Below are 13,161 nucleotides of genomic sequence, written 5' to 3' on the forward strand. Positions count from 1 at the left end.
GGCTCTGCCCCCCCCCCCCCGGCTGCCAAGGGGTGGTGCTTGCTCTCTGGCAGCCCCCACTGAAGGGTGAAGACCTCCGGGGGCCCTGTCCGCTGCCCTGTCCCCGTCCCCCCCCCCCGGGCTCCCTCTACCCACCACGGCATTGAGTGCTCCACATTTATTTCTTCCAGAGGAAAGGCCACAGCCAGGAACCTGACACACCACAGGGCGGCTTCTGCAGCGGCCCAGGAGTTCGCCCTCCTCCCCACAAGAGTCCGGCAGCAACACTGCTTTGAAGCCTCGTGCCTTCCCTGCGTGCTTCGGCATCGCCAGCCTTTCATGCCACCCCTGCAGTGTCGAGAGTTCCACTGGCAGCCATCCTCTGGGCACCACTCGGCAGTGAGGGAAGCTTGAACCCAACACCTCCAGAGCCTCTTTGGTGGAAGCCGCCCTAAAAGACGGTGCGGCTCCTCCGGCACCTGTGCAGTCCTTTCGCCCGGCCGGGGGGGGGGGGGGGGCTCTGGGTGTCCCAGGCCGGCCCTTGGTGCCCAGCTAGGTGAGCAGCAGGTGCTTGTCTTGGGGCAGCCCATACTGGGCCTTGTGCTCCTCAAAGAGCTGGGTCAGCTTCTCCAAGTAGGTCTCGTGCAGCGCATCAATGGCTTCTGGCGAGGGGTGGGGCGTCTTGGGCACTGGAATCGGAGCTCCCACTGAAGGGGGGGGGGGAGGCAAGACATGAGAAACGGAAGAAATAAGTGAGCCCTCAGGTTGCCCCCAAACAGATTGTCCCTCTGAGGCACACCAGGGAGAACCCCCCCCCCAGCAAGAAATGAGGCCGAGGGGGCGGCAGAGACGCTGGAAGGCCCCCCTTCTTGCCGCCAAGTGAAGTCAAGCAGCCCCAATGCTCTCTCCTCCCTCGGAGGCTCTGGAGAGGCCTGGGCTGCAGGAGCACCAGCCTCCCTTACACAGGGGAGACCGACTGAGCGTGCTCAGCAAGGGGGCTCCAACAGCAGGCTTCCCCCCCCCCCATCAGCAGAACCACAACCGCCAAGAGCCACAGCCCAGCCAGGTCAGGGTCGAGTCCTGAGGGATACCGGAGGGTGCTACCTGGCCTGGGTGGGCCTGAGGACTAACTGGCATAAGGGCCCAGGGCAGAGTGTCTGTTGCAAACCTCCAGCCGCACCAGCCCCCCCCTTCATGTGGTCAAGTGTCCAAGCTGCCTTGTCCCACAGCATTGCAACATAGCCTCTCCAGTCCCTCCCCCAACCAAAGTCCAAGGCTGCCCCCCCACTGAAGGGCTGGGCTCAGAGGGGGTTGCAACACGCAGACCGGCAGCTGGCTGTTGCATCACCAGAGGGAGGTCTGTTTGGCTGACCTCCAAGCTCGGAGACATGCTGGCATATCTGGGGGAAAGTGCTAGGGGACCGTTGCCCAAGGTGGAGGCAGCCCTGCCCGAGAGGGGCTCCTGTCCTGCACAGCCACCACCGGCGGGATCCAAATGGCTCCCGGCAACTGACGACCAGCCTAGCCGGACAGAGACACTCACCAATGGTGTGGATGGGTCTCCGGAAAGGCAGCAGGCCAAAGCTGTACTGGAAAACTCCTCGGGCGTGGAAGAGGGGCAGGGCCAGCCCCATGGCCCTCTGCAGCCGCTCCTGCAGCCTGCGGATGACGGAGCCTTGCGGGTTGGAGACCTGATTGAAGAGCTCGTTCTCCCCAAAGGAGAAGACTGGCACCAGCCGGGCCCTGCAAGGCGGAGGGCAGAGCCCTGGTCAGAGGGAGGAGGTTCGCCCCACTTGACTGGAGCCGGTCCTGACCACGCCCAGGTCCCCCGCTCCTCACCCGTGTCGCAGGGCCGTCTTGATGAAGCCTTTGCGACTGCGTAGCTGGAGGGTCAGAGCCCCCGGGTGAGCATCCAGAGACTCAGGCGGGCCCCCCACAGCGATGACGGCCACCTGCCCGCCACCTTCATGGCCAAGGAGGTAGGAAGCACTGGTCTTCTCCGAAGATACCAGTCCTAAGAGGAGAAGAGCAGCGGGGCTCAGAGCAAGATTTCCCCCTGGCCCCCGTCACTGCCCCACAGTCCCTTTGTGCCTACATGCCCCCCAAAAGCTCACCCCCACTCATGATGTAGTCGCGGAAGAAGGGGACCTTGAACCAAAAGGGCAGCATCAGGAGATGCGGGGTGAGGCCCGGGAAGAGCCGGGAGAACCCCGTGGCCTCCGTGCAGAAGTTCCCAAAGGCGCCGGCCACCAGGATCCCGTGGGGGTGGAAGCCGAAGACGTAATTGTGGGAAGGGTCCAGCTCTGCCGTCTTCACCAGCTGCACGGGGGTGGGGTGGGGGAGACAGCAGGGCATAAAAAGTCAGAGATGAGCCCTCAAACGATGGAGGTAAAGAGTGCAGGAGGAATGGAGACAGCCCCCCCCCCCAGGTGACAGTCAGGCCCTGCAGCTCTGGGTGCAGTGTGGCCCCTGGGGGGGGGGGAGTTGCTGGGGCTGCCTGCCTTCTTCCAAGCCAAAAAGGCTGAAAGAGGAGAAGAGATTCACCTAAGCAGGGAAGCTGCTAAAACCTTTGACTGGTCACAATACCCAAAACTGCTTCTCCGCTCTGCCCAGCTTCTGCCCTCTGCCCTGAAGCAGCCTCCTGGGGATGCTATTCAGCTTGGCAGGCTGGTGTGTGTGTGTGCGGCGCATGGTGCATGGTGCATAGCCAACTGATGAAGCCTGAGCCCAACTCTTGCTAAGCAAGAAAATAAAGGATCTGGGAGCACAACCTTAAACCCAACAGCTCTCAAACAGATGAGGGGTGGACCCCAAATGCTGTTGGGGAGCCCAGCTTCAAGCAAAAGTTATTTTCAAGGCTCTGTCTTGGGGGGGGGGGGCTCCCTCTCTAGGAGGGCTTGGAAGGCAACTGAAGTTCACAGAAGCTTCAGCAACCTTTTAGTGGGCTGTTAGCCACGGCTGTGCCAAAGGGAACGTTCAGAATGAGGCTTGCAGTTAAAGAAACACCTCCTGATCTGCCCGGACAAACAGGAGGAAATTTCATGCCAATGCAACGTTTTGGGCTAGCACATTCATGAAGGAGTTACAGATGGGACCGTCTTGAACTGGGAGAACCGATGTGGGCAAGCAGAGCATCAAGGAAATGAGCAAATAAGTTGATTTAACAACCCGGCAGCACAGCTGCCTGAATTCTGACTGTTTGTTACATCTGAGGACCATCAATTTAAAATGACAGTATTTTATAGTATTTACAAGCAAAGCAATATTTAGCACAGCATTTACAAAACAAATTGACAAGTTTAACGGGAAAGCTAAGAGGGAACTTGCAGCCAAAGAAAATGCAAAAGATGAGAGAACGATGGTCTTCAAGGCTGGCCTAATTGTTTAAGCTGCAATCCAAACTGCTTCATGGGACTCAGTAAATGATTTAATCACGAAATCAGCGGATCATTTCAAATCAGATTGTTTCCCATCGCAGCCTGCCTGTTAGACCAAGGCAGTTTAAACCCTCTTCCTTGGGGGCCTGCTCCGAGGTGCCCCACAGAGAAGGTAGGCCACTATCTGGCAAGGACAGAGGTGGATGTTCCCGCCAGGCATCCCAGCTGGGCCACCCCACCCCTCCCCCTGCAGGCCCAGCCAAGCTGCCAGGGACTGAAGCCTTCCCCCCCCCCCTCCATTGCAACCCAGAATTTATCACTTTTCATCAAGGGTTGGACTAAAAACCCCAGAATTTGCTCAAGAACTTCAGCACTTTGTGGCCAAGGCGGCGTTGGTGGAGCCGGCGCCCCGCCCGGGAGAAAGTGGGTGTCCCGCCAGGCCCTCCCCCCCCCCCGCCCGTAGTCCAGGGAGCCTCGCTGTTGCTCTGCTCACCGTGATGGGGAAATAGTCGCGGAAGTAGCGCCAGACGGCCCAGCCGCGGACCCAGGAGGAGCGGCGCCCCCCGCGAGACGGCGTCTCCCAGTCCAGGTAGAGCCAGGCGGCGTAGCCGAGCGCCAGCAGCCAGCCGTCCCCGAGCAGCAGCAGCAGGAAAAGCCCCAGGCAACACTGGGCTACGAGAGAGGCAGCGCGTCACCATCTCCTCCTCCTCCTCCTCCGCTCGCCAGCCCCGGCACTCTGGACGTGCTCAGGAGCCCGCCGCTCCCGCCCGCAGACAGCCCCCGCCGAGCGGAAGTGGCAGCGCCCTAAGGGGCTGGAGCACTCGGGCTCTCGGGGAAGGCAGCCCCGGGTGGAACAAGGCAAGCCGCCGCCCGAGAGTTCCAGCCGCTGGCAGGAGCCGAGCCGGGCGCTGCATCTCCCCGCCCGCGGCGGCTTCCCTTCGCGGCCTGCCAGGCTGCCTCTCCTGCTCCCGAGGCCGAGATACAAGCAGCTTTGCCGCCGCCGCCCTCGGCCCTCGCCCAGCTGCCCCCGACGGCACCGCCGCCCCGTCCTCACCCAGCGCCAGGAAGGAGAAGACCCACTGGAGGACGGCGGCCGTTTGGAGGCGCCGCCGGAGCGGCAGGCGCAGCGGGGCGAAGCGGAGCCACATGGCCAGCACGACGGGCTCGGGCGCCTACAGGTTGGCCCCCCAGCGCAGCTGCAGCTTATCACGGAGGAACCGGCTCCTCCTCCTCCTCCAGGCACCGCCCCGCCCATAAGCCAGGGGGTCGGCGTGGGGTGGGGTGGGCGCTCCCCGACGGCGGCGGCTCCGGGCAGGCTTGGGAGGCGAATGGCAGCCGCTCGAAGGAGGCGGCGCAGGGAGGGGAGTGGCCTGGAGTGGCCCCCAAACCCACCGGGAAGGGCTCCAGGCGAGCCGCTGACCTTCGCGCAGCCTCCAGCCGTCTCCCCTCCCCCCTCCCCGCACGCCTGGTAGCGAGTTAGTTGGGTCTGAGCCCAGCCGCTGCTATTTCGGGATTCTTCCGACCCAGGCGTGGCAGCCGGTGGCCTCTTCCTCTCCCCCCTCCGGTTTTGGGGTCTTCACTGGCGGCTCTGGTGGAGGCAGCGCCTTTCCCTCTGACCCTTCCTGGAGCTTTTCTGCTGGGCCTTCTCCTCCCTTCCTCAAGGGAGCGCCTCCCCCCCCCCCAGTCCTGAATCTCAGGGCCCTGAGGAGGACACAGGTGGGCCCCGCCCCTCCTCTTCAAAGGCAAAATCTGAGCTTCACACACACACACACACATGACAGGGGGAGCAGATGTAGTTTCCCCAGTCTCTGAATTCCCATCTGGAATGTGAGCCCGATGTCTTTCAACCCTAACAGCTTACATCACTCCAGGTGCGATAGCACTTCCTACAGACCAGCCTCTGCCCCGATCCAGAGGAAAGAGCAGGGACCACCAGAGGTTGCTCTGCAGAGGCTTGTGAAAGGCAGGGCTCCTTCTCGGCCTGTAGCCAGCTTTCTCTCTGCACTAAACGCTGGCCTCCTTCCCTGGCCTCCTTGGGTCTCTCTACCACCGGCCTTGGTGACCCCTGGCAAACCCACCCAAGGCCTTTGAGAGTCGGCTTGTGGGGAATAGGAAGGGGACCTTCTCCCCCCACCCCCCCCCCCCAACCATAGGGAGCAGCTCCAAAGACTGAGAAGTGGGGATGAGTTTGGACCAGGAGCTGCAGCTCCTTCTGTGAATGGGGGAGGAGGGGTGGGGTGGGGCTCCCTTGAAGGGGTGTAACCTCTGGACCCCCCCTGCCTGCTGCTCTGTGCTGCAGATTTTGCAAGGGGGAGGGGCTCGATGCTAGGCCCCACTTACAGCAGCTGACAGTTCACAGGAAGCCGGCGGCCGTGGGGCAAACCTGTGGCTCTTGGAGCCTGAAGCTGATCCAGAGGGGGAACTGCAGAAGAGGAAGTAGCAGCTAGGCGGGGCCCACGCTTGGCAGAGGGAGGGAAGGGCCTTCGCTCTTTCTAAACACAGTAGCTGCTCCCTGCAGTTTGGGTAGAACACCACTCCTCCACCCCCTCCACCCCCCATCATGGCGGCTGCTCCTCCTGGCGGGAGAGAATCTGCCCTGTGACGGGGGGGGGGGGGGATCCCTTAGCATCTTTGAAAAGCCACCAAAATCATGGCGGCTGCTGGGCAGAATAACTCTCTGTTCTTTCCAGGATCAATGGCCCTGGGAGCAGTGGCTGTGGAATATGGGCCTTGGGGTAGGAAGAGGGAGCCAAAGGGGCGCTTTGGGCAACTCCTGCATTCAGGGCAACGACAGGCTCTTTCCGTATGCCCATGGGATGGTCTCCAAGGCCAACAAGATGGGCCTGGCTCTTTCCTGCCAGAGGGTTGCGAGAGGTGACATGGAGACGGTCTCTGCTGTGCCAGCTGGGCAAGGTTTAATGGGCGCTCCCAGCCAGGGAATGGGACTGGTGAGGGCAGAAAGAGGCCACAGACATCGGAGGGGCTTCCCTGGCTGTTGCCTCTTCACTGGTGCTGCTCCTCCTCCCTCCAGACTCTTCCTTCTCTAGGGAGACTTGAAGCAGCTGCAGCAGCACCACAGAAGAAGTAGTAGTCTTTCAGTAAAATCAGCAGAAATTGCTTGCAAAAATGTGTGATTAGCTTTATTAAGGATAAACAGAATTTATGAATTTATCACACTTCTATACCCTTAGCTACAGAATACTGCAGAATAGTACAACCGTAGAAAGCTGTAGTTTAGAAAAATTGTAAAGAGAAATCTAATTTTAAACCAGGACAGCTTTTAAGATCAGACTCTGAAAGCTTCATTTCCAAGTGTCAATTTAAAAAAAAAACACTAAACATTTGCATTCTTTTTTGTGGCAGAAACACTTCTGTGTAACTCAGACTAAATTTGTAAAAGCTGGTTCTTCAGGGAGGCAAGTGCCCCCAAGGCTGGCATCAGGAGGGGCATGTGTGACTGGAGGACAATTGCTTGGTGGCCGCCATGTGTCCTTCTGAATGTCCTAACGGCAGCCTCCCCCCCCCCGCCCTTTCTCTCCTGCCCAACGAACGTTCTGCGAGTACTGTAGCCTGAACCGTCCACCTGGAAAGAACAGGCGGGGCACCTCTGGAAAAGAGGCAGGGGGCCCCAACCTCACCCATTGCCTGCCTGCCTGCCTGCCCTAGTGTGGGGAGGGGGAGGGGGAATGCCTCTTTGGGCAGAATGGGAGTCATGCATGGACCGTACCACCGTCTTCAGGGACATCCTTGCCTGTTCCCATGGTCACAGGGCCAAGGGGTCAGAGCTGGTGCGAAAGGGTGGAAGCCAAAGAGTAGGGCTGGGAGCCACTGGCAGTGGCAATACCCGTGAAACGTGCTACCGAAATGCAGGTGAGCTGATGGGTCAGCAGTATCAGAAAATGGCCCCGGAGCCCATGTGGAGATGAACTTGGGAAGACCCCACTTCGGCTCCTTTGCAGGTAGGTGCCTGGGGCTAGAGGAAGGAGGTCACGCCCACTTTCATTGCTGGGGATGGGGTGGGCTTGGAGGGCAGAGTGCCAGGAGGTAGGAAGAAAGGAAGGTGGGAAGGAGAGACGTGGCCAGAGGTTGCTCCCCTCCCTGAAAAACCGACTCTCTAGGCAGTCCTGAAGGGTGAGGCCAGCTGGCTTCTTCTGCACGGCCTCCGATTATGGCTTTGCCTTCCCAGAGAATGGCTGCTAAGGCACCCCCTCTTCCTCCTCCTCCTCCTCCTCCTCCTCCTCCTCCTCCTCCCCCATGGGTGTGCCCAGCTTTTTCCAGACTCTGCAGCCGTCCTCATGTTCCCCTCAGAGGGATTTCTAAATAATCAAATTCTCTCTCTCTCTCTGTGTAGGGTTGTTTGGAAAAATCCAGCCAAAAGTAGTTCGTACCTTACCCCTGATCCCCAAATGATAACTGCTGTGGGGCTTCCCACGGGCTCAGGCTCGCCCCGTCAGAGTTAGGGCAGCCTCACAACCCTTGGCACCTCTATAAAATCTATATCGCCTGTTGGAGCTGGGGGCTCATTGCAGGAAGGGAAGAAGCTGGGAATTGCCTGCACTGGGTGTGGGGTAGCGCCCAAGGCAGGCGCACCTGTTAACTGGGTCATGACAATCCTTTTTTTTTTTAAAGGGGTTTTTTATTTTAAAACAAACAAAAACATACATTAAAAATATCATCAGTTACATATCTATTTAGCATGTCGTTTGGTCACAAACATTTGTGCGTCTCCGCTTTCGGTTGCATATAAAATCAATAGTTATGATCCCGATATAAGTTAGTACGTTGATTATCATTGTAAATCATATATTCATATGATGGTCTGTTATAATTTCTTCCTTTTAAACATGTATTCTAAAGGTTAAATTCATATGTATGCTATCTGTTACATCATTATAAATCTATTAAATGATAACATATCTTTATAGTATCATCTATCTTATTCTGATAATTCTTACAATATATAAGAAAAAAAAGAACCACCAACATTTTATATTTGTGTATCATCACTTTCAATTATATGTAAAATCATAAAATATCTATCAAATGTATATAAATACATCTTTATCATTGTGTCTCATATATTCAACTACAATTATTTCTTCATTTTAAACAAGATGTTCTAAATATTCAATTCATATATATACCAATATTCCCTTACTTTGTTATAAATCTATAAAATCTATATATTCAATTCATATATATACCAATATTCCATTACATTATTATAAATCTATACAGTATATAAGCGTAATATGTCTTTATGGTATCTCCTATCACATTCTATTATTACAATTCAAAATTATGGTAATAGTGTCCATTGAAAAAACAAGTCCCAAATCTTATAAAATTGTTCATCATCATCTTCTCTAATTTCAAATGTCAGTTTATTCATTTCAGCACATTCCATTGCTTTTCGAATAACTTCCTGCTGCGTTGGTATTTTCTCATTTTTCCAGTTTTTTGCAAATATAATTTTGGCTGCCATTAAGGTATTCACAATCAAATATTTCAAGTCTTTATTATATATATGGTTCCACCACAAAACCGCGGAGGACAAAATCGCGCTCGATGAAAGCGCGCATTTGACGTCATCACAGCGCGACGAAAACATCGCGCTGTGATCGAAAAATGTAAAAATAAAGCGAAAACATTACCCTAACCCCCCCCAAACCTAACCCTAACCCTAACCCTTAACCTAACCCTAAACCTAACCCTAAACCTAACCATTAATGTAACGCTAAACCTAACGCTAACCCTTAACCTAACGCTAAACGTAACCCTAACGCTCTAAACCTAACCCTAACCCTTAACCTAACCCTAACCCTTACCTTTATGTGAATTGGCTTGGTTTAATTTTAATTTTATTTCAATTTTTAATTTTTTTCGTCGCGCTGTGATGACGTCACATGCGCGCTTTCGTCGAGCGCGATTTTGTCCTCCGCGGTTTTGACGGGTCACGATATATATATGTATCTGGTATAATACCCAATAAAAAAGTCTCTGGTTTAAAGTCTATGCATTTCTGTGTCATTTTCTCCAACCACATGTGTATTTTAGGACCAATGCCTTTTAAATTCTGTGCAAGTCCACCACATGTGGTAGTATGATCCGGGTGTCTAATGACATTTCCAACACTTTTTGGATTTGTTCTTAAACATTCTTGCTATTCTGGTTGGGGGTAGATGCCACCTGTAAAACATCTTATACAAATTTTCCTTATAAACTGTTGACACTGCCATTTTATAATTTTGGGACCACAATTTCTCTCATTTCTCTAATTCAACCCCATGCCCAAAATTTTTGCCCCCAAGCTATCATAGGTTCTTTAACTTGCTCTTCTTTTAGTTTAACCTCTAGTAAATGTCCATATAGTTTTTTAATTACTTTTTCATCCGTACCTGTCAAGATTTTATCTAACTCAGGTTGTTTTATCATAAAAACCTTCAATTTTACAGTCTTTATCATATCTACATTGTATTTGCACATATGAAAACCAATTCATTTCAATTCCTTCCTGTTTCAGCTCTTGCCTAGATTCGAGTTTACCCTCTGCATTCAAAATTTCACCATATCTAACCGTTTGTTCCTTTTTGTGTATTATTTGATAAGAAAAAGCTTCAATAGTTGATAGGGTCATGACAATCCTGTTAACCAGGCAACACAGCAGATGAGAGGGTGGGCGTTTGGGGGAGGGAATCCAGGGGGATTGGAGGTTTTGGAGCGCTGGTGCAAATTAACTTGACTCCTGATGATTCTTGATGCCAGATGAGATTTCACAAAAGCTGCTTCGGCCTCGACAGGAGCCGGCGCCAAGATGGCACCCCGAAAAGCAGAGGCCCCTAAGGGCGCCCTCCCATCCCTCCCTCTGGGGTCACGGAGGGCGCTGGAGCTCACCGGACAGAACGTGGAGATGAGTTTTCCCTTCCTAGCCAGCCTTTTTTGGACTCCTGTCCTCGGTTCCCGCTGAGGTTCAGCCTCTTGGCTCCTCCACCCCGGGGCTCTGGGCTGATGCACCCGCAGCGCTTCTTCGACAGCTCCGCGGCCAACCGCTCAGTCAGACGTTACGAAGCGGGGTGGGAGCCAACAGGGTCTTTCCGGAAAGGGGGGCCGGGAAGCCGTCTGGGGTCCGGTTTCCAAGAGGCTCCGCCTGCAGGCTCGCAAAAGGAACCGGGGAAGCAGGGAGGACCGAGAGCGGCGAGTGGAAGTTCTCCAGGGCTCTAAGCGGGCCTTCCTTGCCTGTCTGGGATGCGCCGTGGGACCCTCCCGGCGGGCCGGCTCCCTGGCTCTGTGAGCTGACGCGGCCTCACAATGCCTCCCCCCCCACCTCCCCGGCGCTCCAGCCCCGCCAGAGAGCGGGCACCGGCAAGCATGTCCTGGCACGGGAGCCTGTGCCGGGAGGTGGGCGCCGTGGTGGCTCGGCTCTTGGGCTGCGCGGTGCTGCTCTGCGTGCTCAGCAACGCCGTCTTCCTGGTGAGGCAGGGGCGCGGGCGGGCGGGCGGGCGGGCGTCGAGGGCCCCCTCCTTCCGACGGGGAAGGGCCCTGCGCCTCGGACCCGACGCGCCCCTCGCTTTCTTCCCAGTTCTACTTGCCCTCCAGGCGCCGCCGAGGCTCGGACGGTCGGAGCGGGAGTCGCCAGCGCGCCCACAGCCAAGGTCTGGGAGCGGGGCCTTTGTAAAGGGTAACCGGGCGGCTCGGGGGACCGCGGGGAGAAAGGCGGCGGGCGGGAGCCGCTGCCTTGCCGGCGGAGAGAAAAGCGGCGCCCGAAGGGGCGCACTGAGCCTGCTGGCCTCTCTCCCTCTCCAGAAGGCGCTCAGGGCTCACCTGCGGAGCAGCGGAGCGAGGCCCTCTCGGCGGAGCGCAGGCGATCGACGGCGGGGCAGAGAAGCGGCGGCGGCCCCGACGGCTGGTTAGGCTCCGCGGCCGACCAACCCAGAAGGATGGTTCTCTTCCAAACAGCAGCAGCTACAGGTTCCCGGTCGCGCTTCCCAGGCAGGGGGCGGCCTCTGGCCTCCAGCCCCCGAGAAGCCGGCCGAGCCATCGCCGACGCCCGACGCCTTGTCCAAGGCGGGACGACTCGGGGAGAGCCCGTCGTTTCCGAGGCAGCGAGAGAGGGAAGCTGGGCTCCCCCGCGGGCAGTAAAGGTGCCAGCAGCAAAGGCCGCGGGGGCTACGGGTCTCTCTCTCTCAGCCCCGGGAGGGCTTGGAGCCCGCCCCCCCCCTGAACTCCGCCTGCAATTCGCACCACATCTCCCCCTCCCCTTCCAGGGCTCCCCCTCCTCCAGAGAAAAGGCCCTGGGGATCAGCGGGGGAGGTTGGGTTGCTAAGCTCCCAGGCAGGCTCTACAGCCCCCCCCCAACTGAAAAGGTTGGAGCTGCTTGGCCTTTACTATCAGCATCTTCCTGACTAGGAGGGGGGGGGCAGCTTGGCCTGGCCCCTCCCTGTGAGGATGAAGGATCCCACCCTGGTGTAGCCCCTCCCCCTGCCAGAGCAAAGGCCCGCCCCCTAATTCTGTTGAACAAGCATGTTTATTTAGGCACTGGAAAGTATTTACAGCAAACACACTTTGTGGAAGGCAGCAGGATGACAACCCCCCCCCCCCACTTGCTTCTCCCACAACAGGGATCCCATTGCCCCCTTTCTCTCCAGTTCCACTAGGGTGGGCAGGACGAAGGGTCAGTCCTGGGGCAACCTTGTCCCACACAGCTGTTCTCCCACAACATCGAGAGGTGGGGCGCAGGAATTGAGTCCGGGATGGATCCCGTGTTCACCATAGGTGGCAGGGTGGTAAATTCTAGAGGGGGGGCTGTGGGGACTCGGGCACCAAGCCTTGGCCCCCATTGGTGGCTTTGGTGAGGAAAGCGGTGGCGTTGGTGGTGGTGCTGGCACCGCCTGGCAGCTGGGGGCTGTTGCTGCGCTCCTGCTTGAGGGGTCCGCCGGCGAGTCCCAGGCTGGGCGGAACGGAGGATGAGGGGGAGAGCTGGGAGGGGCCCCCTTTGCCCTCCGTGGCGGGGGGCAGAGAAACCACAATGTACTTCTGGACGCTGCCAGAGATGGGGGGGCTGGGGGCTGCCTGCCCACCGGAAACCAACTTCACAAGGGGCTGCGTGCTGGGCACCGTGCTGGTGACGGGCGAGGTGGAGGTGCTGGCTGGGCCACCGCTGAGAGTGAACACCTGTGAGGAGGACAAGAGGGGTCAGGAAAGAGCCTCTCTGCCTGCCCCCCCCTTCCCCCTCCCCCCCCACATACCTGCTGGGAAGTGGAGGTGCCGGAGGCGGAAGACATGACGATGAACTTGGTGGGCGGAGGCGAGGGCTGCGTTGGGGTGGCCGGCCGGGTTGAGACCAGGGTCTGCACAGGGAGGGTGATGGAGCCGGGCACCTTGATGATGCTGGGCGCCCGGGTGGCGCTGCTGCCCCCCTGGGCTGCCTGGGAGAGGTCAGTGTCGGCCGGGGCTGTGCGGGAGAGAGGAGCCGAAGATGAGCTCGGCCTCCTGGCGCTCTCGGGAGAACCGGGGCAGAGGGGCAAGCGGGCGACCTACCTGGGTGATGGTCAGTGTGGTGCGGTTCACCTGCTGAGCCTGCACGGCCGCCTGGGCCCGTGCCTTCACCACGTTGGTGCAGAGCAGGGGGCCCAAGGCGCCGTACTCCGCTCGATAGGCCTCCTGGTTATCCGGCGGGGGACGCAGCTTGGCTAAGACGGGGGCACAGTGCTTCTGTGGGGTGGGGGGAGTGAGAAAGGAAAAGACACGTAGCAAAACCCCCAAGGAAAGACCACCCTCCCTCTTCCCCAGAGGGCCAGCAGGCCCC

General features: G+C 57.3%; 2 protein-coding genes across 2 annotated transcripts in view; both read right to left on the reverse strand.

Moving 5' to 3' along the window:
- Positions 1–142: 142 nt before the first annotated feature.
- LOC106551753 (2-acylglycerol O-acyltransferase 2-B) lies at positions 143–4,597 on the reverse strand. Its single transcript, XM_087714350.1, has 6 exons — positions 4,411–4,597; positions 3,850–4,028; positions 2,094–2,298; positions 1,819–1,993; positions 1,523–1,722; positions 143–686 (listed from the first exon to the last, which is right to left on the reverse strand). The coding sequence occupies exons 1-6, from the start codon at positions 4,502–4,504 to the stop codon at positions 532–534; spliced, it is 1,008 nt and encodes a 335-aa protein (XP_087570476.1). The 5' UTR covers positions 4,505–4,597; the 3' UTR covers positions 143–531.
- Positions 4,598–11,861: 7,264 nt separating this feature from the next.
- The window catches only part of TAF6 (TATA-box binding protein associated factor 6), a 2,117-nt gene continuing 817 nt past the window's right edge, over positions 11,862–13,161 (reverse strand). The window contains 4 exon segments of the mRNA XM_087715053.1: positions 11,862–12,527; positions 12,602–12,789; positions 12,792–12,807; positions 12,894–13,136. Coding sequence (XP_087571179.1) covers positions 12,147–12,527; positions 12,602–12,789; positions 12,792–12,807; positions 12,894–13,136 — 828 coding nt within the window. The 3' untranslated portion in view covers positions 11,862–12,146.

This window comes from Thamnophis sirtalis, unplaced genomic scaffold (assembly GCF_051295495.1).
Source record: "Thamnophis sirtalis isolate CommonGarterSnake01/CBP01778 unplaced genomic scaffold, rThaSir2_p1.2 scaffold_4, whole genome shotgun sequence".
Classification (NCBI taxonomy): domain Eukaryota; kingdom Metazoa; phylum Chordata; class Lepidosauria; order Squamata; family Natricidae; genus Thamnophis; species Thamnophis sirtalis.

Coding starts and splice junctions, on each gene's coding strand:
- LOC106551753 (XM_087714350.1), bottom strand. CDS start 4,504: ATGTGGCTCCGCTTCGCCCCGCTGCGCCTGCCGCTCCGGCGGCGCCTC. Junction 4,029..4,410: donor CTTCTCCTTCCTGGCGCTGG/GTGAGGACGGGG, acceptor CCTCTCTCGTAG/CCCAGTGTTGCCTGGGGCTT. Junction 687..1,522: donor GAGACCCATCCACACCATTG/GTGAGTGTCTCT, acceptor CCCCCCCTTCAG/TGGGAGCTCCGATTCCAGTG.